This window comes from Melanotaenia boesemani, chromosome 10, assembly GCF_017639745.1.
Source record: "Melanotaenia boesemani isolate fMelBoe1 chromosome 10, fMelBoe1.pri, whole genome shotgun sequence".
NCBI classification, from domain to species: domain Eukaryota; kingdom Metazoa; phylum Chordata; class Actinopteri; order Atheriniformes; family Melanotaeniidae; genus Melanotaenia; species Melanotaenia boesemani.
This window is the reverse complement of record NC_055691.1, coordinates 11,623,983-11,649,134: the sequence shown is the minus strand read 5'-3', so window position 1 is coordinate 11,649,134 and position 25,152 is coordinate 11,623,983. Positions and strand designations below refer to the sequence as shown.

At 42.4% G+C, this 25,152-nt stretch overlaps 2 protein-coding genes across 2 annotated transcripts in view; both read right to left on the bottom strand.

Moving 5' to 3' along the window:
- The window catches only part of b3gnt9 (UDP-GlcNAc:betaGal beta-1,3-N-acetylglucosaminyltransferase 9), a 615,230-nt gene that overhangs the window by 512,373 nt on the left and 77,705 nt on the right, over positions 1 to 25,152 (bottom strand). The gene's annotated exons all lie outside the window — the stretch shown is intronic.
- Positions 633 to 24,702, bottom strand: LOC121647518. The gene is made up of 7 exons (XM_041997039.1): positions 24,480 to 24,702; positions 17,000 to 17,133; positions 14,074 to 14,253; positions 8,191 to 8,235; positions 6,345 to 6,467; positions 3,895 to 3,906; positions 633 to 704 (listed from the first exon to the last, which is right to left on the bottom strand). The coding sequence occupies exons 1-7, from the start codon at positions 24,700 to 24,702 to the stop codon at positions 633 to 635; spliced, it is 789 nt and encodes a 262-aa protein (XP_041852973.1).

Below are 25,152 nucleotides of genomic sequence, written 5' to 3'. Positions count from 1 at the left end.
GCTGCTGGAAATCGAACTACCAAACTACGTTTGATATGTCCTGTGTTGGTGGTCTGATGCTGTGTATGGCCACTTTTCATCAAAAGGTGCTAACTGAAGCCGACATCGCCCGCTGCACTTCGGATGCTCGGTGAGACTGCACACACACACACTCTCACAAACACATGCACACACACACACACGCTTGCACACACACACACTGACAGCACTGGTATTACCAGCTGCAGGTGATGCTGAAGGTTTATTTTCTTTGGTTTGTGATAAAGAAAAACGTCTTTAAACTCATTAATATTTATTTTTGCAAATGAACCTGATTTACATCTTTTACTTTTACATCTACAGTGGTAAAATCTGGAAACTCCTTCAGCTCCTTCACCCGATCTGCTCGTGTGTGTGTGTTTCTTGGAATTTTCCTGGTTAACTGGTTAAAATCTCTCCCAGCTAAATGGTTCAACCTTCTCCAGTTGAACTGGTTAAACTGTCTCCTGATTTACTGGTTGAACTCTGTCCCTGTTAAGTAGTTAAACCGCCTCTATAGGTTAGCTGGTTAAATGGAGTGTCAGTGTGACACATTCACACCCTTTCTAACATGATGGATACTAGAGTTTCTCAGCATGAAGCTCAGACCACCGTCAGACTCTCAGAGACGGATCTGAGGGGAGGAAGGGCGGCTGCGGCAGGCATCTGTCGGCCCTGCGGAGGTTCTGAATGACGGGCAGGCAGAGCAGCAGGAAAAAAAAACATCAGAAGGTGAAAATTTCACTCCCTCCATTTTTATCAAGTGAAGCATGAAAAGAAGTGGAATGCTCTCAAGTGGTGGTGGTGGGGGTCCACCATTGGGGGGGTGATCGGTGCATTAGATGAGGCCATATGGTGAGGTCCTACTGTAGGAGCTCCTGAACAGAAAGCTCCTAACGCCGTGTGAGACCGCACTGCTGGCATCGGCGGGAGTTTTCCATGGCAGCCTGCCGCCGTGCTGCCATATGTGGACGCCGTCGGACTCACACTTTGTCTCAACGATGAATCTGAGGAACATCTGAGACATGAGCAGAACCCGGAGAGTCCACCGAGCCGCAGAAACGGGGACAATCATGTTTCCACGTGTTCAGAGTAAAACTGTGAAATCTGCTGTGGAGACGAACAACGACAGGAAGTTATTGTCTTCCTTCAGGCTCAGTTTGCTCACATATTAATCACCATGTAATTACAAGATCATTACACGTCTCTGCTGACGGAGCCGCGGGGCCCAAATCGGCCTTAATGAGCATGAAACCTGCAGTGTGGTGCAACGTCCGGCTGCTTATCACAGACAGGGATGAGACAACAGGCCCCCGGCTGCAGACATATACCCATGGAACCCCCCCCCCCCCAAAAAAAAAAACCCCACACAAGCACACATACAGACACTCACACCACCTCTCCACACTCTACACACCTGAACCAGCAGAAATCACATTTAAAAGTGAAGATGATCAGACATCTGAGGTAAGGTGGAAGGGGAACATGGAGGCTGAGTGTGTGCAGGTGAACAGTGTGAGGAAAAGACACTCACCCCCTTCATGTTCCGGTAGGTTTCATCACACCAGGTCATAGAGGGCACAAACAGAAACAGAGAAGATCAAGAACAACACATCTGCACAAATGTCAGAACTCAAACAGTTTTATGGTCATTATATATTTTGTAGTTCTACCAATCACAAACCTTCACCTTTTAAAGTTCAGCTGTCCATCACATAATAAAATAAATAAATAGCAGTGCAACAATTAAAATTCAAATGAATACCTTCATTTTTCTGTGATCACTGAAATGAACATGATGCATTTGTAAATAAAGAAGTTATGCTAGAGTGCGCAATGCATGGTGGGAAACGTAGTGTGAAGTCAGTGTAGCACGACTGTTACATTACCTCACGTAAGTTCTTTATTTACAAATGTGTTGCACACGCTGCGTCTGCAGCTCCTCTCTTTTCACCTCATGCGCATCACAGGCTGCATGTGCATCAGGAATATTACATACTGTGCAGAAGACTGACAGTGCACTGCACTTAAAAAGCAAGTTAGAACGTCAGCCTCATCGAATTATAATTTGAAGAGACATGTGGGGTTGAAGCCGTCCAGTTTAAGAGGATATCTGCAAGTCCTCGCCATTAAAGAAAAACGGGATATCCAGCCGACAGGGTGATGACCACAGAGCCAGGACAGCTGGTCGAACTGGATTATCTCCACTGAGGAACATTAGGAGCACGCTGGGATGCTTGCTAGTTTCAGATCAAGGACAGAGGTTTTTTCTTTAGTATTTAAGTTCCCTGCCTCCCTCTTTCACTACAATGGGCTGCACTACATAGCACACTACATAGCGCACTTATTCTCTTGGCGATTCGAACACAAAACTGCCTATTTCCTCGCCATAAACCACGTGACTACCGCTATCACCACGGCAACCACAACCCACGTCAAAGTGTCATTACAAATGCAATCCAAAGTTGTGTATAAATATTTTTATTTTTATGATGTTGTATTTTAGTCTTTGGTTGTTTGCTTATAGGTAATTTCGCACAGCTCAATTTTTTCACCATGTTGAGCTTCTGCTCGCAATGCATTGTGGTCTATATTGACCAGTCTAGTGATCATCAATGCTCACTACTTTTCAAGATGCATTGTGGGTAATTTTGAGTGCCCTACTTATTTTTTCTCTGGACATTCAAACACTACGACAAAATGGCGGGACCCCTATATAGGGCACTATGTAGGGAGTAGGGTGCACATTCGGACACAGCCTAAGATCATTGGTTCTCATATTAGCAGCTAAGGCTAAACCGCGGGCGCCACCACATTCAACAAAGACCAGATGTTTTGAAAATAACAGGAAGTGACGATCTTTTGAATATCATATTTCAAAAGTCAATGCAGATTAATCATATCAGATTATTACAGTACTCTGATTACTCCTAGATAACTGATTTTTAAGGTCATGGAAACAGGCTCAGTGATGAAACTCCTGATTGGGCTCAGACTTCTTGTTTTAACTATTGTCAGTGAAGTATTTCAGGTCTAATTGGGATAATGCTGATGAACACGGTAGCTGTAATAATCAGTTCATTATTTTCTAGAATCTAGATTTTTCTTATTAATGGTCTATATGCCCCCCCTGGCCCCTGTGACCCTTATTTGGATGGATGGACTGCTTCAGTGGGTCAGAGGATATGTCCATTACCTGCTGATGGGATTCCTCTTTATCTCATGTCATCTTCCTCATCATCATCTGCTGTCTGACGCTCAGCAGCTTATCGAAACTAATTGGATCATTTACCCCAACAACCCCCTCCCCACCTCCATCCCAATAAGCAGATTACTGACTCCTTCCTGCTTTTTGAATGCGTCATCTCAGCATTGCTTCATCAATCGACTCTGAAGGTGTCAGAGTTTCACCGACAGGTTTCCCACGGTGTTTGAAGGCAACACATATCAGGTGAACCATTTAAACCATGACAGACTGAGACTCTTGGTGATGCTGATAGTTTTTGGGCTGTTATTGATCAATAACCAATTTCTGGTGGATCAGTGGAGCTGTCAGCACAAACTGGTTTCTGTTTAGACTTTCAGCCAAACTAAAGTTCAGTTTCCTGTCATTTTAATGTCGGCAGAGTTTCCGTCTGTGTTCTAGATTACGAGACTCTGAACATGTCAGACTCCATAACATCTACTTTTTACATCATCATACTTCAACTTGAACGCTGCAATCAACCAATAAGATGTTCAGAGATCTGAATATTTTGTTTTTTAAAAAACGATGACACTGTTCCTTTAAAGGGTCACTGGGTTTCAGGTGATCCTGAAACACGCTGATGGTGATCTCTGATCCAGATCAGCGCAAGCTGGATGTGTTTTACTCACAGTGATGAAGTCCTGAAAAAGAAACAGAACATTTAATTTCATAACCTTTTCTTCATTCATGACTTTTAGAAAAAAAATAATTGAATGAAAATGTTGAACTCAGTCTCACAGCAAAACATTGCTTATTAAATCTGGTCCTCACACGTGATGTTTAATGTCTCTTTATTCTCCTGAAAATTTTAAATTAAAAGCATGTTAACGTGAGGAGAACCTTGGTATTAACATGAAAACAGATTCCAGGTATATCTGCTGGTACCTTCCTGGTTCTGGTTCTGATGGAGGTTTTTCTCCCTGGTTCTGGTTCTGATGGAGGTTTTTCTTCCTGGATCTGGTTCTGGAGATGAATCTGTGTGTAATTAACGGTTGGGTAATGATTGTGTGCAAAATTAATCTGTATGTAATAAATCGACAGGTAATAAATTTGTTTGTGGATCAATGGGTAATCATTCAGTATGCATATAATTGATGGGTAATGATTTGATGTGTAATTGATTGTGCCTAATGAATCTGGGCTGGGTATCGTCACTAATTTCCTGAATCGATTCGATTCCCAACAGCTGATTTCAATTTGATTTTGATAAAATCCGATTCAACTATGTAACACCACCTATTTTTCTTGAATATTAAAGACGTTCTCAGACAACTATTGTTTTATAAACCACTAAGTACAATCAAAATCAGTTATCTGGGAGTAATCAGATTACTGTAATAATCTGAGCTGGGCTGGAAAAAAACACAACAAAACCACAGGACAGAAAAGCTAAACTTTTTAAATGTCCTGGTGAAAGCGTTTCTTTCAGCGGAGTTTCTCTAAATATTCTTAAAGTTCAGATCCCATATAACGTGTTGATGTTAATAACGGAAAACTGACAGAAACCTGTGTGTGTGTGTGTGTGTGTGCATGTGTGTGCTGACTGCCGTGGACACAGAGAGCAGCTATGACATGTCGTCATGGAAACCAGATAAATAGCATCAGACTGTTTATTGTTTGATAAAAGGATTAACTGGAAACCTGTTCTAGAGGAAATGTGGCTTTAAATGACCATGTTGGATTTATTTCAAAGTACATACGTGTGTGGTGACATTATTTCTTGTTGTGGAACATGGCAAAACCCGTTAGCATTAGCTACTAATATGAGCGCCCGTGGTCTTAGCTCTAGCAGCTAATGTGAGTGGTAATACACTGCAGAAGACTTTATAGGTGGATGTAATCCACACTGGAGAATGAAAACATCTGAATGTGACATCAAAAAAAAAAAAAAAAAAATTACTACTACTACAATATTGAATTTCCCTTTGGGATTAATAAAGTATTTTTCATTTTCATTCATCTCGGCAAGAGAAGCTAATTGGACGGAGGCGATGCAGGAAACCAGTTGTGTATATATACTAAGATCTTGTCTCTGTAAGTCACACGAGACTAGGGTCATATTACCGAAAATGACATGAAAAAAAGTTTTATGAATCAATATGGTATTTTTTTTCCTTTGAATCGATCCATAAATAGATTTTTTGAATAGATGAATCTGTACTTAATGAATTAGTAGGTACTGAAGTGTGAGTGTCCCAATTCAGGGTCTGCACACACACTACCAACAAGTGCGGATTCGTCGGCCACATGCGTCACCGCAGTGTACAAAGTACTGTCTCATTTCACAGAATTTGATGGGCGCTTCGAATCCACCCTTCAAATCCGCATTTCGTTTGGTCTCACACGAAGGCTGGTGATGACGCATCCTTCGCCGCCTCATTTCTCCCAGAATTCATTGCACACAAGATGGTGGTGAATCAGCAACCAAGTTTCGAAGAGTACTTTTAGGTTTCAATAAAGTTGAGTTTAAAAAATTATGTTTTTTTAAACTCAACTTTAGTAGAAATGTTACAAAACCAAGTACATTAAAGCATGTTTGTTAAATGGTGACATTAAAAATCCTGTAATATTTTATATTAATTGATTTTTAAGGTGTTAATGAAGTGTGGAAAACAACAGAGCTTCAGAGAGTCTTTTTTTTTTTTTACTGTTTAGGTTTAAGTGATTCAACATCCTGTGTTGTTGCTATGGGAAATTCTTTTTGGCTAGGTAGGCTGTCCCATTTCATGAACGTGACTTTGAAGTGTGTAGACTACGTAGCACAGACCCTGAATTGGGACACACCCTGTGTGTAATGAACTGGTTGGTAATGAATCTATGTGTAATGAATCGGTGATTGATGATTCAGTAGTTAATTAATCTTGTGTAATGCATCGGTGTGTAGTAAATGGGTGTGTATTAAATTGGACTAATGTAGATCAGATTTATTTTAATTGGACTGTATTTGGACTACAGTTAATTAGATTGAATTTGACTGCATCTGTAAAAGCACCTAGAGAGGACTTTGTTGTGAATTGATGCTTTATAAATAAAGATCATGTTTGCTGTGAGACCGGGTCTTCATCGGGGGTCAGCAGACCTTCTTCAAGACGAGACCGGGTTCCTGAGCCAGCAGCAGACGCTGAGCCGCCACCTTCCCCAGAGCGCAGCTCCTCATCCAATCCTTCTCCAGAGGATCCAGCTGGACCCTGTGGAACAGAGACTGGGGGGGGGGGGGGGATGATGGATGCACCGGTCAGCAGCAGGAAACCACAGAAGAAGAAAAGGAGCTGTTTGTGTTTCCGGTCTACTTCATACATGAAGCAGAACTGACGGAGCTGAGAGGTTCTGATGTTCACGCTCATCCTCCATCAGACAACGGCGACCTCGTTGTCCTCTAGCCGCGGCAGGGCTGCCAGGCAGGTGGGGGTCATGATGCCATTAGAGGTGTTTACTGAGCAGTGGGGTGCTGCGAAGCACCACCAGGACTTTAATCAGAGGCCTGCCAGGCCGTCCTCACTCTTCACCTGATACCTCCATGTTAATTACAGCAGCTGAGCGAGCACAGAGGGGGGGGGCGTCCTTCAGCCTGACGGCACTGCCGGGCACCGGGACACACTTCCTGTCCCAGAGTCAAGAAAACACTCCCAGCTTCGGCTTCAAATGCTGCTTACAACACATGATTCATTTACAGGCAGCGGCAGAAACCAGCTGGCAGGATCTATGAGATGGATCAATAAATGTGAGGATGAAGGATTTTATCCTCCAGTCCCTGAAGGCAACTTCATTACCAGGAATATTTTTCCCTCTGATGATGGGAGTGTTTAAGATCATCCCGGTTCACCATACACTGTTTACACTGTTTTACTGACAGATTTTATCACAAAAAACTGCAGATCATTAACATTTGGTCTCAGATCTGACACACAAAAAAACAAACAAAAAAACTGAATTATTTTAAACAATTTTAATATTTGTTGTATGCAAAAGTTAATTTATTTTATTTTATTTCAGTTCTGGTAAAAAGGTTCTAAACCAGAATTATTATTTATTTTTCCATGAAAACAGGAAACAGCTGATTTACTGAAGCCGCTTCAAACATAAATATAAATCCAGTATCTGAGTAAGAACCAGAGTTGGTCCAGTACAGATCATCATTCAGCCCCCTGCACAGGTCGCTTATACAGACCATGTCACAGACACCATGAAGTAGCAATGCTAACGTAGCATAGAAGCAGGTTGGTTCACATGATCCCACTCTGCTTCAGTAATGTTGAGGTCCCGGCTTTGGGGAGGATCCGTCCTTCCATCGGACCTGTTGAGGTCTGGGTTCTGGGGAGGATCCGTCCCTCTACTGGACCTGTTTTCGCTGATCTTCAGTCCAGTCTTGGGTCATGTGACCTACCTTGGGCTTTTCTCCCGGCTTTTGACAGACACGTTTCCATGGAGACCATTTCTGATGAATCTTCGGCCTCAGCTCTTTCCTGTTTTCTGTCTGTCAGACTTTCAGGTCTTTGCTGTTTTCACACGTGAAACTACAGAAATGGGAACAAATCATGTGACTTTTTGTCAAAGAGCCAAAAGTTTAAACCGGTTCTTTGCTAAGTGGTCTGTTATGTGTGACAGAACTCTGGTTTCTCCTTCGAGTTAGGAGCCTTGTCTCCGCCTGAGAGGTTGCCTGGGTCTGATGTTTGACTTTTCCTTCGTAGATCACTAACTTCTCTACGCTCCTCTTCCAGGCAGCTTCCTGCTGCTTCCAGTCAGACAGCGGCGGGAGGCCGTCACAGCCAATGAGCAGCCGGCGCTGCATCCCGACATTATGGGATATTGTCATGGGAACGGCATGCAGGGAGAGGATCTGTTTGTTTCTGGTCTGTGTGAAAGCTGACGGCTGTTCAACAAACAGTGACACAGCAGGGTTTTTATCAGTGTGTTCATGAACTCACCATGACGGATGAAGCTGTGATGCTCCTCGTATCATCATCCTCACTCTGCAAAGACAAACACAGCACACACATTTCTTCATGTCCTACGTGTTATTTCCAGCATACATTCTTTTTGATTTTCCTTTAAAGTATTATAAATGTTTTTAAGTAATTAAAATAAAAAGTACGAGTTTATTCTTGATTTTTCAAAACTAATATTTTATCTTTTTTTCTTAATAATTTCTCAAGTTTATTTCATATAACAAGTTCAACACCGATTTTTTCTCCAAACATTGAAATATTATTTCCAAAAAGCGTTTTTAATTGGATGGATGGATGGATGGATGGATGGATGGATGGATGGATAGATAGATAGATAGATAGATAGATAGATAGATAGATAGATAGATAGATAGATAGATAGATAGATAGATAGATAGATAATGCGTTAGTGTTTAATTTGTAATCAGTGAAATAATTAAGAGGTATTTAATGAATCTTGTAACATCTTTGTAACAAATCATTATGTTATAAATTGTGGATAATGAATGAATGAAGTAGTGTGAAGTGAATTGGTGTGTAAATATTTGGTGTAATGAGTCAACACATATTGAATTAGTGCATAACGAATTAGTCTGTAGTAGTGTGTAATGACTCGGTGGAAAGTTAATCACTTTATCATGAATCAGTCTGTAATGACTTGGTATGTAAATAATTGGTGTGTAATGAATTGTTAAATAATGAATCGGTGCATAATGAATGGGTGCGTAATGAATCGGTGAGTAATGAATCGGTGGAAAATGAATGGGACCCTGCTTTAATCGCCATGTGTGGGCTCATTCCAGCAGCGTGAACATGACAGAAGCCTCTAGCAGACGGAGGATGAAGCTCCCTGGAGGAGCTGATGGGTCAAATCTAATGAATCCATTAAATCCGTAAAAAGACGTTTTCAGCTCTGCAGCTCAGTGCGACACCTCAGAAAGGAGGAGACGCTTTCATCTCCAACCTGACATCTTTATTTACCATCTGAACGTGGTAACGAGCACGGCTTCGTTGTCTCCGTCTCATACATGAAGAAATCTCTTTCATGTTTGTGGACTTTCTTCTGCCAGCAGGACATTAAACTGCACTTCACAGTGAGCGATGTGGAGAATTAAAACTGTTGACAGTGTCTGGAAAATGCAGCCAATCAGGGAACTGGAATTCTTCACAGATCTTTATGTTAACATCACACATGTTTACTGATTATTGTAAACAACGTGATCTGATCAAACATTGTTTTATAAACAGTATTTTTGTCCTCCTGTCATGCAGACCTCTGCTGCCTGCTGATGCTGCAGGACCAACTCTATGGAGACCACATCAGGACTCTGGGTTTGGACCCTCAGCTTCTACAGAACACTATGTGGCTCATTTACACTCCCATGTGTGGTAGCAGAGTCTCCATGGAAACAGGTCGCTTCCCACCAAGTGGCTTCAGTGCTTTTCCTTTTGGTTTGGGACCAGGTTTGGGACTAGTTTGGGCCCAGCTTTTGGACTGGTTTGGGACCAGTTTTCAGACTGATTTGGCACCAGGTTTGGGACTGGTTTGGGACCAGCTTTGGGACTGGTTTGGGACCAGTTTTCAGACTGGTTTGGGAACAGGTCTCAGACTGGTTTGGGACCACGTTTGGGACTGGTTTGGGGCCAGCTTTTGCACGTTTGGGCCCAGTTTTCAGACTGGTTTGGGACTGGTTTGGGACCAGCTTTCAGACTGGTTTGGGACCAGCTTTCAGACTGGTTTGGGACCTGGTTTGGGACCAGCTTTCAGACTGGTTTGGGACCTGGTTTGGGACCAGCTGTCAGACTGATTTGGCGTGGTTCTACTGTGACCTACTTCTCCACATTGGGTGGAAACACATTGAGGATTGTGGGTAATAACAGATGAACCCTGTCTGAACAGCAGTGCTGCGTCCTGGTGTTATGATGGACGTTAAGTGTGTTAGTTTGCTGCTGAGGTAGGAGTCCCAGGAGAGGAGGAGGAGGAGGAGGATGCTGCTCTTCATCCCCCCATTAGTGAACCGCTCACTGAGGTGTCTGATTACCTGCCTGTGTCTCGTTGTTGAGGTGAATTAAAGCTAAGAAAACAGAGGCTTTATGATGAAACCTGTTCTTGCTGCTGGTTCCAGAGACAAAACCCAAACCATCTGACAGAAGGAAAAACAATGAGGCTGACACCAGCAATCACAGTAAAAAATATAATGTCCACCCTTTATACTCGCTTTTTCCAATGCAGAGACAGGGACATTAAACACCTCTCAGATTAAATTCTGCAGGACAGGACCGGACTGTAAATGGATCGGACTGTTAACAGAACCACATGTCAGCTTTCATCGTGTCAGGTATTAACTGTTGTAGGATTCTGTTGTTTTAAGTCACATTTTAAACTGAACTTTACCCTGACCATCTGATGTTATTATAACAGCATAAAGTGATTCAACTGGCAACCCCCCCCCAAATAATATGTTATTTATACACACTGCCATCATGTTGGAAGGTGAGGTGAAAATAAGAGATATAGTTTCACTGAACCATCTCAGTCTTTTCTTTCATGAAATATTCTTATTTATTGTGGATGATATAAATAACGGCTTGTTTATAGGGACTTGCATGGAGAGTAAGAGGGTATAACAGAGTGGATAACTTATCAATTATCAGTGAATGTACAGTAGGGGGTTTACACATGTACATACACCATTTTATTTAGTGTAAACTGAGCTCAAATGTAATTGTAATATGATGTACAATTCTACAATCATAATGCATTAGGTCTGCATTATGATCAGCTTGTTGATCATAATGCATTTTTACATCATCATCTCAGCAGTGGCTCCGCTTCATGTTCGGTAAATTCAGCCTTTTCTTTCTCGTTGCTCTGGTTATGTCTCTCTCATTTTGGTGCGTTTGCATCTTTTCTTGACTGAAGATGGGCGCAGAGATCCGGTTTGTGTTCGTGTACAGAGGTTTTATAGAAGAATGATCTTCATGGATCTGAAGGAAACATTGTGAAACTGTTTGATGAGTCTGGATGCAGAACTGCACGAAGCAGCTGGTCTGCAGACCTGCAGGAGGCGGGGCATGTGGGCAGGAAGTCAGGTGACATCACAGATTTCACCTCATGCCAAAGAGCTGTGAGGTCTTTATCAGGTGGTATCTGCTCCTCAGCCTTCTCCCCTCCACTGTCTATTCATCCTGTCAACACATGGTCGGTTGGCTTCTCCTCTTCCTCACCCTCCTTTTCCTCACCGTTCAGGACCTTCTATAACAACTGCTGTCCTAATTGGAGGTGTTTACAAACTGCTCCGTCAAACTGGTGATTGGAGAAACCCTACAGAGTTCAAGGAGATGAGAGGAAGAGGAGGAGGTAAAGGCTGAGGATTGAGGGTGAGGATGAGGAGGATGAGGAGGAGTAGACACTCCTTTCATGCAAGCAGAGACGGCAGTGAATGAACTTTATCTGCTGACATTTTCATTTCTGCAAGAATTAACCTTCAACAAGTTTTTGTTTCAGTCCAAGTCCAGTCCAAGAAAAAGATGTTTCACAGAAAAAGTTTAAATAAAGCTAAAAAGTTTGAACAAATGAGTTGATGTCTCATTTAATGCATGCAAGGACGGGAAACCAAGAGATGAAACCTGACCTCCATGTGAGGTCTCCTGTGGTGCGTTCAGGGTTCTGCTCAATGTCTATTGTCTGGGTGAGATGAGGCTAAGGATATGATTGTATGACTTGATTTTTATGTGAAGACAGCCTATCAATGAGAGTGGCCAGACGTCTGGAGCCAGATCTGTGGCGGCATATAAACCCCGGACTGGGACAAGATGGTCTAACAGTAAGATCTGAGACAGTTTTGTATAAACATCTACAGAGATGTTATATTTGGTGATGACTCATGCAGTAACGTGTGCCAAGGGTGGAGTTTGATCCTGAGACTAGTCGGGACTTAAAGGTGTCCACAGCATCCCCAGGTTTCTAAACAAGCAGGAAGTTGTTTTTTTCCGAAATAAATCCAGGATTGTTTTACTGAAGTAAATGAGTTGAAGACTTCTATTGGCACATTTGCTTCATATCCAGATAGAGCATTTTTCCTGATGGTGGGAACTACTTTCACAGAAATGTTCTTTAATCACACAGAACAAGAAATCCATGATTTAAATGAAACTTGAAGGAAAATTTGACCATTAACAGAATTATTAACTATTAATTATTAAGTGACAAACCATTGGTAACATCATCACCATAGCTGGTTTATTTAGAAAAAGCAAATCTATTTGTGATCAAATTGGACTAATTTTAATTGCGTAGATTTTGTAATATTAGATCAAATTTTACATTATGACTAATTTAAAATAAAAGAGATTTGATACCATCACTGATCCCAGAATTGATCCCAGTCCTTATCCAAAACCTGATCCCAGTCCTTATCCTAGACCTGATTCTCGACTCGATCCCAGATCTGAACCCAGAACTGAGCAGCATTTTCCCAGAGATGAAGATCTCTCAGTTTTCCTTCGCTGTCTTTCTTTGGGTGTTTTGAAACCATCATCCAAGATTTTCTCTGAAGGTGAGCAGAAACTGGTCGAACTTCTGATCCAGTGTTCTGATCATGCGATTACCAGATGCGCCGGCGGTCAAGTGACCCGATGATCTGGTGACCGGTGGTCAGGTGACCCGGTGATCAGGTGACCCAGCGATCTGGTGACCGGTGATCAGGTGACCTGGTGATCTGGTACCAGACCAGCAGCAGAGTGGGTGACGGGATTGATGGTTTGTGCTTTGTGTGAGAGGAAAACCTGAGAAACACTGAAGGTGATCCGAATTCTTCCAGAAGTTCTGGTTCCTGGAGGAAAGTTCCTGATGTGGAGCTCAGCTTTGTCCTCTCTGTGTATTTGATGGAACGACTAAAGATGTTTCCAGAAATAAAAACTCTCATTTCCATATTAATTGAGATTTCCCCGCGTGTTTCTTTCAGTGCTGCATTCAAAGGTCCAGACGAGGGTTTAATGAGCGAACACCTCCTCGCCGCTGCTGTGTGGGCAGAGAACCGGCAGCCTGTAATCTCACCGTCATTCGCTGCCGCTGCCGCCTCTTTGTTCCACATGAAAAAGCCATTTTGGAGCGTCTGGTGCCTTCTGTTCTGCAGCGTGGCCCTCGTTGTTGGAGCCTCACAGGGGTCAGTAGAGGTCAGGGGAATTATGATTACGTTACAGCGGCTCCGTGTTGCCCCCGACGACCCCTCCATAGAGATGCTGATGATGAAAATGGATAACTCTGCTGAGGAACATGATGGGCTGGTCTGATTGTCCTCAGCGGGATGAGACGGTGCAACCACTTTCAAACTCACAACACAAGTCTACCAAAAACATGAAAGATTATGCTTTGACTGGACTTTGGTCATCTCCACCCAGTAAAACCAGTAAGACCTGACTTGACTTTAAAACAAGCAGGAGAGTCCTCGCTCACTAAATCCTTCATGTCAGACAGAAACTGGAGCGGAAGCCCTACGATCTGTTTCAGCCTGAATCTGTTCACGTTTAGCCAAACTGGAGCCGTGACAGCAGCAGATTTCTCTGTCCTGCTGCAGCTGTTGACACAGAAATGAAGATTTCTCCGTTTCATTATCTAGAATGTTGTTTCTGTATTACTGTGAATGAAATGTGGGTTCTGGTTTTATGTACATTTTATATACTGTCCTGAATTTTTGGGAGTTGGGGTTATAGCTTTTATTTATTCACATACCTACATCAAAAAACGAAGCTTGATTTCCAGCTCTTTTAAATAAAAAAAAAAATATATATATATATTTTTTAAACCATTAGTGTCCTAAAAGTCACGATATGAAGCCATGATGGTCTTCTGCCACTCACCCTCCTGGAAACGGTGGGCTCGCTGGTCAGGGAGAAGGAATCGCTCCTTGGAGACAGCAGGTCGCAGCAGATCATGTCTCCTCCATGGATGCTGGAGGTGGGACTGGTAATGCTGGTGGCTGCAGGGATCACCAGGTCTGCAGGTCTGCTGGCTCGCTGAGGAGCTGCTGCTTGTCTGGACTGAAAACAGAAGAAACCTGCTTTAATCAGAATTAAATTATCCGCAATCAGACCAATTCACAGCAACCACATTTTCACAATATCTAAAAAAAATCTCACTGTTTGATGTCTGTCTGGAAAATGTCTCGTTTGTGGAAAATTAATAAGAAAAGTGAGCTTTTGTAAGCAGATAAGCAGAGAAACCGACAGTGGATGGTGGTACCACGTACCAAATGTTTTCAGTTCACCTTTCCTTCTCTACCTGCAGCCATTTCTAAAGTGGCAAGAAAAAACCTGCAAACACCTGCAAACATCAGGCTTCTGACCCCGTCTTCTCCCTGACATCCAGCTTTGTGTGACGGCCTCTCTGATAATCTGCTGTAGTCTTTCCTCCTAAGCAGCAGCAGCAGCTGTTAGGACGTCCAAGCAGCACGACAGGCATCAGCTGATTGGTTTCGATGATGTAATATTTAATAAATTTCCGTTTTGTTGGATCAAAAACTTTACAGTTTTTAAACGAAGACGAGAGAATGAACACAGATATCAAACTGATGTAGATTTTCTCTCTACAAGGTCCATCTGTTAAAACTTCCTGTTTACGCAAATATCTAACCAGCCAATCACATGGCACTAACTCATTAGATTTAGTCATGTAGACAGAAACTCTGGAGCTAGCAGCCAGAATCAGAAATCATGTCTCACTGTTGCTGTTTGTGGTGGAAAGTTGGATTCCAGCTCTAAAAACTATGCTAATGTGTTCTCCTATGACTCTGCCTTTGTTTGAAATTAACCATGAAGGTCCTGCTGGTTTCCATGGAGATGATGGAGGTTTTATAGTGAAGGATCTTCCAATCATAGACTATCCTGGGCTTCACCTCTTTCTGGATCCTCATTGTGTTTCTAAGTTGAATGTGGGGGCTATCCCTGGATCCTCCTGACCATCGAAAGAGATGTCCAACATCATCATTGGCCGATGGCTTGGAAACCTGCTCAGGTTCACTTTTTACCTTCTACTGTAGTACCGTTCCTCATGAGATATTACTTTACTCACTCCGAGGACTACTTTACTCATTCCTAGGACTACTTTATTTGTCACTTCAAATTTGTCTGTCACATCTGGTTTCCTATTCTGGCTGCTCTATTTTAGTTTGAAATTCCTAACTCTCCTCTCGTTTCAGGTCCCTTAACTTCCTGCCATTGTGTGTTTCCCGTCTGTGAGATTGTCTGCCCTACTCCAATTGTTTCTACCTGTTTCCCACTACCTCCTGTATATAAATTGTTTGCGCGTTTCCCCAGTCTTGTTGACAGATCCTAATCTTATCCTTTCCTGATCTTGCCAAGACGGGCCTGTTAGACGGATCAAGCCGCTATACAAATTTATTTATCCTTATTAAATCAGTTAAATATCAGCCTTCAGCCTGAGCTATTTGTAATTGTACAATCTGGCCAGAAATATGACCCAGCTGATGCTAACCAGGTCAGGATCTGCTTTGTCCTCACAAGAAGCCAAACTTCACCATGGAGCTCAGTTGTCATCAACCGGGGAGTCAAAGATCTGTCTGAACGACAGAGTGAGTATAAAACTCAGTACTTCACTTATTGCTAGGATTACTTTACTCATTCCTAGGACTACTTTATTAAATGTTAGGACTACCTTACACATTACCAGGAGTGCTTTCCTAATTACTGTAGGTCCTAAGGCTGAGAAACCTCAGGACTGTGATGACCTATCCTAAATCATCACGATACAGCAGATTATTGCTTTACAGCACTGTCACACAGCAGCAACTGGGTTTCAACACAGTGGCTATTTTAAAGGTTACCAAGACTGATTCAAAACCCAAGATGACATTATCAGAGAAAGAGAAAAAGAAAGAGAAATAGACAGAATAAGAGATAAGACAAGAGTCAACATAAGATTGACTTTTACTAGCTGGAGAGATCTCAGAAAAGAGGCAGGATGAAGACGATGCCAGATTAGCCGTCGTTAGGGGGGCACCACAGAGAGAAAGGTTCTGAAGTCTGATCCTCCATTTTTTGAAAGTGTTACCCCAAACTGGATCCAGATCTTCGGAACCCTCGTCTGATATTAGAAACAGAACTCTACTGTTTCTGACATTTCTTTTGTCACGTTAAACCCAAAAAGTTTTTGTTCAGTGATCTCATACAAAAAACAAAAAACAAAACAAACAAACAAAGTAAAAAAAAAAAACATTATTAAAGCAGAATTATTTTAAATAATAGCCTAAACCTATTAACTGTCTAAATACCTGAGATAAAAAAAAAATCCAGAAACAAACTAAAGATGGAACATTTTGAAGAAACTGTGCTTGTGAAGTTTGGATGGTGGTTGTTGTGGTGAGAAGAGCCGCAGCAGATGAGATGTTGGTGGAAGTAAAGAAGAAAACTGTCAGGAAGGAAGAAGCTGCAGCTTTCTGATGAAAGGATGAACGTTCAGACTGAAATCTGAATATTTCAAATAGTTCAACACAAACAAATGCATTACGGGAAACATCCATGGACTGATGAGCTCAGGATGAATAATTACAGCTCTAAACCCACAAACTCAGAGAAGAGGAGGAGGAGGAGGAGGAGGAGAAGGAACAGAAACATGTCAGGATGATGAAGAAAGGCTGTCAGGACCGGGCCTGGCTTTGAACCTGATCACAGGCGCCGTTTAAAGACAGAACAAAGGAATTTGAGACGTCCCGCTCCAGCCTCATGAATAAATATGATTTCCCATCAGGCCTTTCTGCTCTCGACTCACCTCCTCCACTTCAGTCACAACCAGCGCTGGGACGCCACCACCTGACTCCCTGGCTTCGTCCTGATTGGCTGTCTCGGCCGTGGGGTCCAGCACAGTGTGCGGAGGCTCTGCTCGGTTCTGGTCCAGATTGGGGCCTGAATGGAAACAGAAAGATCAGAGCAACGTTATGATCACAACACCTGCCGGCAGGTAAACCCACAGGCCGTCATGATGTCACACAGGTTTGACAGCTCCCGCTGACCAGTGGGCTATTATACAAGAATTACTTAACTCATTCCCAGGATTACTTTACTCATTCCTAGGATTACTTTACTCATTCCCAGGACAGCTTTACTCATCCCCAGGATTACTTTACTCATTCCTAGGATTACTTTACTCATTCCCAGGACAGCTTTACTTATCCCCAGGATTATTTTTCTCATTCCTAGGACTACTTTACTCATTCCTAGGATTACTTTACTCATTCCCAGGACAGCTTTACTCATCCCCAGGATTATTTTTCTCATTCCTAGGACTACTTTACTCATTCCTAGGATTACTTTACTCATCCCCAGGATTATTTTTCTCATTCCTAGGACTACTTTACTCATTCCTAGGATTACTTTACTCATTCCCAGGACAGCTTTACTCATCCCCAGGATTATTTTTCTCATTCCTAGGACTACTTTACTCATTCCTAGGATTACTTTACTCATTCCCAGGATTACGTTAGTCATTCCTAGGACTACTCTACACATTCCTAGGATTACTTTACTCATTCCTAGGACTACTTTACTCATTCCTAGGATTACGTTACTCATTCCTAGGATTACTTTACTTATTCCCAGGATTACTTTTCTCATTCCTAGGACTAGTTTACTCATTACCAGGATTACTTTTCTCATTCCTAGGACTACTTTACTCATTCCTGGGATTAATTCACTCATTCCTAGGTTTACTTTTCTCATTCCTAGGACTACTTTACTCATTCCTAGGATTACTTTACTCATTCCTAGGACTACTTTACTCATTCCAAGGACTACTTTACTGATTCCTATGATTCCGTTACTCATTGCTAGGATTACTTTACTCATTCCTAGAACTACTTTACTCATTCCTAGGAATACTTTACTCATTCCTAGTACTACTTTACTCATTCCAAGGATTACTTTACTCACTTCTAGGATTATTTCACTCATTCCTAGGATTACCTTACTCATTCCTGGGATTATTTCACTCATTCCCAGGATTAATTTACTCATTCCCAAGATTACTTTTCTCATTCCTAGGACCACTTTACTCATTCCTGGGATTAATTTACTCATTCCAAGGATTACTTTACTCATTCCCAGGACTACTTTACTCATTCCCAGGATTACTTTACTCATCCCCAGGATTACTTTTCTCATTCCTGGGATTATTTCACTCATTCCTAGGATTACTTTTCTCATTCCTAGGACTACTTTACACATTCCTAGGACTACTTCACTCATTCCTAGGACTACTTTACTTATTCCTAGGATTACGTTACTCATTTCTAGGATTACTTTACTTATTCCCAGGATTACTTTACTCATTCCTAGGATTACTTTTCTCATTCCTAGGACTACCATCCTCGTTCCTAGATTATTTCACTCATTCCTAGGATTACTTTACTCATTCCTGGGATTATTTCACTCATTCCTAGGATTACTCTTCTCATTCCTAGGACTACCATCCTCGTTCCTAGATTATTTCACTCATTCCTAGGATTACTTTACTCATTCCTGGGATTATTTCACTCATTCCTAGGATTACTTTTCTCATTCCTAGGACTACTTTACTCATTGCTGGGATTTTTTCACTCATTCCAAGGATTACTTTACTTATTCCTAGGACTACTTTACTCATTCCTGGGATTATTTCACTCATTCCTAGGATTACTTTTCTCATTCCTAGGACTATTTTACTCATTCCTGGGATTATTTCACTCATTCCTAGGATTACTTTTCTCATTCCTAGGACCATTTTACTCATACCTTGGATTACTCTACTCATTCCTAGGACTACTTTACTCATTCCTAGGATTACGTTACTCATTCCTAGGATTATTCCATTTATTCCTAGGACTACTTTACTCACTCCCAGGACTACTTTATTCATTCCCAGGATTATTTACTCATTGCTAGGATTACTTTACTCACTCCTAGGATTACTTTACTAATTCCTAGGACTACTTGACTCATTCCTAGCTGAACTGAGCTGCTATCTTATAAAGTGGTTTTCTTTTGAGAACAGATAATTATTTACATTTTCTACTGTGTTCCACAGTAACATATATCTGGACAACCACACAGCCATCTCTAGGGTTTCCAGAAAATGCTCTGAAGAAGAGAAAACATTTCTGGTCTGATTAGTCTCCATTTACAAATTTGGTGAAAACATCATCCTGCCTTTGATCAACGCTTCAGGCTGCTGCTGGTATAAAGGTGGGGGGGGATTTTCTTTTTTAAGACTTGTGACCAACTTTAACCTGATACAGTGAAAACAAATCTTTCACATGTATCTGGAGAACTGGATCTACTGTAGGTGTCCCTCTGCAGGTCAGTTTCAGGTCCAGTAAACAGGTCGGTACAGACATAGTTTTTACTGAACTGATGAAGGGAATCTGCATTTTGAACATCTGCAGAGCATGCAATCTGTAATGTAAACGTGGACCTCCTGCAGATAAACTGGATCGGATGTGTAGTACAGTGAGTAGGGATGCCCCAATACCTGACACCAGTATCGGGTCGATACCATGTTCATGTACTCTTAATCAGTATTAATAAAAGTATTCTGATACTACAGAACCTGATACCAACAAGACAAAAGTAGGGCTGTCAAATAAAACTTGTTAAAACAAAGAGGTTAATCTGTAGAATAAACACGTATTTTTTTTAAACCCATTAATGCATGAACAAAAAAGTTATTACTCGTGTCATATTAAAGATCTGAATGTGGCATCATCTCAGTTAGAGAAGCTGGTTTTGAACATGTAGGTACCTTGTCACACCGGTGAACAGAATCCACCAAAAACCACTTTATCCTCCTTATTAATAATAATAATAAATAATAATACATTTTATTTAAAAGCACTTTTCAATACACCCAAGGACACTGTACAGAAGAACATTAAAATAGTTAAAAAACAATAAGTACAAAACAAACATTAAAATGGTTAAAAACAATAAGTACAAAACAAAACGTAACGGAGGACAACATAAAGCTGGAGAGTGACTAGATGACATAGGACTGTCTGAACAAATGTGTTTTGAGTTGTGATTTGAAGAGAGGAAGAGAGTCTATGGTACGGATGTCAGGGGGGAGAGAGTTCCAGAGATGGGGAGCAGAGCAGCTGAATGCTCGGCTCCCCATAGTGACGAGACGGGCAGTGGGGACAAGAAGCTGGAGAGAGGAGGAGGAGCGAAGTGAACGGACCGGAGTGGCAATGTGCAGAAGATCAGATGGGGCCAGATTGTGGAGTGCTTTGAATGTAGCGAGGAGAATTTTGAAGTTAATTCTTTGTTTTACGGGGAGCCAGTGAAGTTGTTGTAAGATGGGGGTGATGTGGTGATGTAGTAGGGGTCCGTGTAATGATGCATGCCGCAGAGTTTTGGAGGAGCTGCAGTTTTTGGAGGGATTTATTGGGGAGACCAAAGAGAAGAGAGTTGCAATAGTCAATCCGGGAGGTAACAAGACTGTGGACGACGATGGCAGTGGTGTGGGGGGTGAGAGAGGGACGGAGACGAGAAATGTTTCTCAAGTGAAAATATGCAGACCGGGTAACACTGTGGGAGTGAAAGGAAAGAGTGCTGTGGAGGACGACACCCAGACTCTTTACCTGAGGGGAGGGAAGGACAGTTGAATTGTTTATGGAAATGGGAAAACTGTTAGATTTCGAGAGAGTGTGGGGCGTGCCTACCAGGAGGACTTCTGTTTTAGAACTGTTGAGTTTGAGGAAGTTGGATGAAAACCAAGAATGAATTTTTTGTAGACAGGTGGTAAGGGAGGTTGGTGGAAGTGAAGAGGATGGTTTGGTAGAGAGATAGAGCTGGGTGTCGTCCACGCAGCAATGAAAATTAATATTGTGTCTGTGAAAGATGTAACCAAGTGGAAGAATATAGATAATGAAAAGGAGGGGCCCCAGGACTGAGCACTGGGGCACACCAGCAGAGACAGGGTAAGAGTTTGATATATGGGATTTCAGTCGAATGAATTGTGTGCGGCCAGAAAGGTAAGAAGTGAACCAGGCGAGGGGAGTGTGAGTGATGCTGATGGATGATAGTCTGTCAAGGAGAATGCTGTGAGAGATGGCGTCGAATACTGCGGTGAAGTCAAGAAGGTCAAGAAGGATGAGAATGGATAGTAAACCTGAATCTGAAGCTATGAGAAGGTTTTTGGAGATTTTGAGGAGTGCTGTTTCAGTACTGTGAAGGGGACGGAAACCGTATTGAAACTGCTCATAAATATTGTTAGTAATAAGATGGTTATGAAGTTGAGAAGCAACAGACTTTTTGGAGGGTTTTGGAAATGAAGGGTAAATTGGAAATTGGACGAAGGTTATTGAAATTTGTGGGGTCCAAGCCAGGTTTTTTCAAGAAAGGTGTGACTGTAGCGGTTTTGAGTGCAAGAGGGACGGTTCCAGAGATTAGGGAGGAGTGAATGATGTTGGTGATGAAGGGAGCAAGTGAGGAGAGGCAGGTTTTAACAAGCGCTGTAGGGATTGGATCGAGCTGACAGGTAGAGGGTTTGGATTTGAGGATAAATTCAGAGATGGCTTGGACAGAGGGGAGAATAAAACTGGAAAATGTGGTTATGGGTGATGAGTATGGGGTGGTGAAGTCCACTCCAGAGACTGCAGCTCTCCATGAGGTCAGGTGTTGGTGAATGTCAGAGATTTTGGAGACAAAGAAAGACATGAGTGAGTTACAGAAGTCAGTGGATTGCATGTGGTGGGAAAGAGAGTCAGGCGGCTTTGTAATATTGGTGAGGAGAGAGAAGAGAGTTTTGGAGTTGTGTTGATTGGACCGAAAGACACCAGAGTAGTAAGCAGATTTTGCTAAGAAGAGACTGTCCTTGTACAGCATTACATGATTATTGTACATTTCTTTGTGTATAGTGAGTCCAGTTTTGTTATAGAGTCATTCCAGTTGTCGTCCTTGCAGGGCAGGAGTGAACCAGGGTGCAGAGCGAGTAAAAGAGATGGATCTGGTTTTCAGTGGAGTATGAGTATTCAGAAGAGTATGAAGATTGTTGTAGTAGTGGGAAACCAGGTCATCAGGCGAGTAGTTGGCATGTGGCCTGGGAAAATTGATGATTTCAGAAGAAAAAGTCTCAATGTTGATGTCCTTAACACTACGGAATGAAATGATCCGGTGGAGAATGATTCTGGACAGAAGGAGGTTGACATTGACAGTAATGAGTCTATGGTCAGTGTAAGGGAGCGTATGAGGTTTACAGTCGAAGGGAGTGATACCAGAACAGCAGACTAAATCCAAGATATGACCTTTACAGTGAGTTGGAAAATTAATGTATTGTTGCAGACCAAAACTTCATCTTTGAAGTCTTTGGAGAGAGCATTACTGTTATTGTCCATTTGAATATTAAAGTCACCAAGAATAATTGCATTTGATGTCAGAGATAAGAAAAGTGTAAGGAGATGTTGTAGGTGATGGTCCAGGCAGCAGTGAGGGCAGAGTACTCGAACGAGGAGAACACGAGAGCAGCAGGGAAAGGCACGATTTTCATACTCTCGCAGTGTAACATCTGCCCCTGCCACACGCGCGTGGCAAGCAGGTGTAAACAAACCCCGGCGGGGCTGACTTGTCGGGCGATGCAAATTCATTTGGCTGCTGCCAAGTTTCAGTCAGGCACAAGAAGTCTAGCTTTCGATCCACAAGAACATCTTGGATTAGATGCCCTTTGCTGCTGAGAGAGCGGATGTTAAGTTGGCCGAAGCTGACGGTGGTGGAATTGTTCTTGGCTGCAGGGTTATCCGACCTAAGCAGGCTGGCCAGGACACTGTGATTTACACAGCGGCCAGCATTACAGGGATGACGGCGAGTAGTGGACCAAATTGATTTTATGGAATAAGAGTCATTGTACTGGAGCTTACCGCGCGATCCGTGGTGAATGTATCTCCGACAGGGCTGAAAGGCAATGTCCTGGTGAATGTCAAGACAAGGTGGTGGCTGTGGAGTGCAGGTGTGGTGCCGAAGTTTTAAAAGTTCAGCAGCAGAATACTGGAGGAGTGCGCCTGCTTGCAGGTGGACAAGAGACACAAGGAGCCAGCCGACTGCAAACCAGCGTGTGGTCTGGAGAATCCACATCGCTTCTTGAGAAGAGAAAAGCGAGCCAGAGGTCCCAGGTAGGAATTTGTCGGAAAATAATTTTAAATTTTACCGGTAAGCAGCGGCAACAGACACGCCAGCGTTCACTCAACCGGAAATGAAGTGAATTACTGGAAAACACCAAATGAAGGTTCTGACAGTTTTCCAGCCATAAATTAAGAGGAAGCTGCAGGACGATCCATCTGATTTATAGCACCAGTCATTGCATCTGACTTTCTGGTCCACACTCCTTACCAGTGAACTGTAATGGAATTTATCAGTACTCAGTATTAGCAAGTATTCACATGTAAGTACTTGTATTCGGTTTGAAACAATGTGGTGCACTAGGAGGGGTTTCAGCTGCTGGAACTGCTCAGGGTTTTCTGCTCCATGTTTCATGTTTGTGGATGTTTAATATAAACCTGCTGCTCTGTTTTCTGATTCTTCTAATGACTGATTTTCTTTAATCGTGCCATAAAGTTTCAGTCAGCAGCTCTGGCTGCGTTCCTGTCACTGCTCTACGCTGAAGCAGAGATGTCTCTCTAACCACCCTGAACATCTGTGGTGAAGCTGCGACTTTCTGAACTCTGAGAGCGAAACCTCATCTTCTTCTCTTCATCTCAAAGCCACAGCTCTCAGCATGCAGAGGATCTCAGGCCTCTGAATGAAGGTGTGATCACACTTCAACCAGCGCTTCCTGTCGTGGACTGCAGGAGCCCCTGGCCAGCTAACACCTCTTAGTTCTCATTGTTCAGCTGGCTGCAGTGTGGGCTGATGCTGGGCCATCACATCCTCTCCTCCATGTCTGAGGTTCAACAGTTTGTCTCAGGGTTTCTCTGTAGATCCAACGGGTCCATCACATCTTCACCAGAGAGCAGAAAGTCCTTCAGAAACACCTCACCACAGCAAAAGCTTCAACTCTGGAGAAATGTTCTGAATTTGAGATAATGTTAAAATTCATGTGACATGACTCCTTCAAGGACAGTGGGAAAATCAAGAAGCTTGTTCTAATGTTTTATTGTCATTTTACTTCTTCTCTTTTTAAAGAAATAAATATTTTCTAATCCAGTTTGAATCATTGAACGGCTGATCAGAAATTCCTCCACAGATCAGTGACCCCTGACAAGCATCACACCGTCGCTTCGTCTCACCTCCTTCCTCAAAGTCCTGGACCTGCTCATCTCTTGGACCCTGGTCTATCTCCTGATCCTTCATCTGGACCGGCACCACATCTGGATGATGATCTGTGAGTTTTTTGTCACCATCATCTTCATCAGCTGGAAGCGACAGCAGACTTTGTTGACCCTGATCCAGTTTAAGACCCTGACTCTGGTCTGAGTTCTGGTCTGGGTCCTGCTGGGAGAATCCCTCCATCGTGGCTCAGTACTGAAAGAAAATGACAGAAAAAAAGTTTTTTCCTATTAAGCCACTCTGGACCGGTCTGGTGCTGGAGGCAATGCTGCATTTAAGGACGAATGGGAACTCCAAGTTAACAACAAGAAATAAATAACTATATAAAAAAAAAAAACAGCATCTAAACAAACCTGAGAGCAACTGTGATTAAAATACTATACAATTCTAGTTTTTCTATGTATTACCAGTTTACTTCTGATTATTCTGTGTGTGATTAATTCACCTCATTCAATCATCTGGTATTTGGCAAAACAGTAGAACATTAGAAATAAAGTGTCAGCTTCTGACCGTAATACTGTCTCTGAAAAAGACATGGGAGGCAGATTTAGAACCTTCCTTCTCAGAAGAGGAGTTGAATGGCATTCTTAGAAACACAAAAAGCTTATGAGAATTAGGATCAAGATTGGTCCG

Bases quoted from the DNA above. Each gene is read 5' to 3' on its own strand.
- LOC121647518 (XM_041997039.1), bottom strand. From the start codon at position 24,702: ATGGAGGGATTCTCCCAGCAGGACCCAGACCAGAACTCAGACCAGAGT. The intron at 17,134-24,479 runs GTGAGACGAAGC...GTTTCCATTCAG, and splicing joins CCAGGACTTTGAGGAAGGAG to GCCCCAATCTGGACCAGAAC. The intron at 14,254-16,999 runs GTGAGTCGAGAG...TTCTGTTTTCAG, and splicing joins TTGTGACTGAAGTGGAGGAG to TCCAGACAAGCAGCAGCTCC.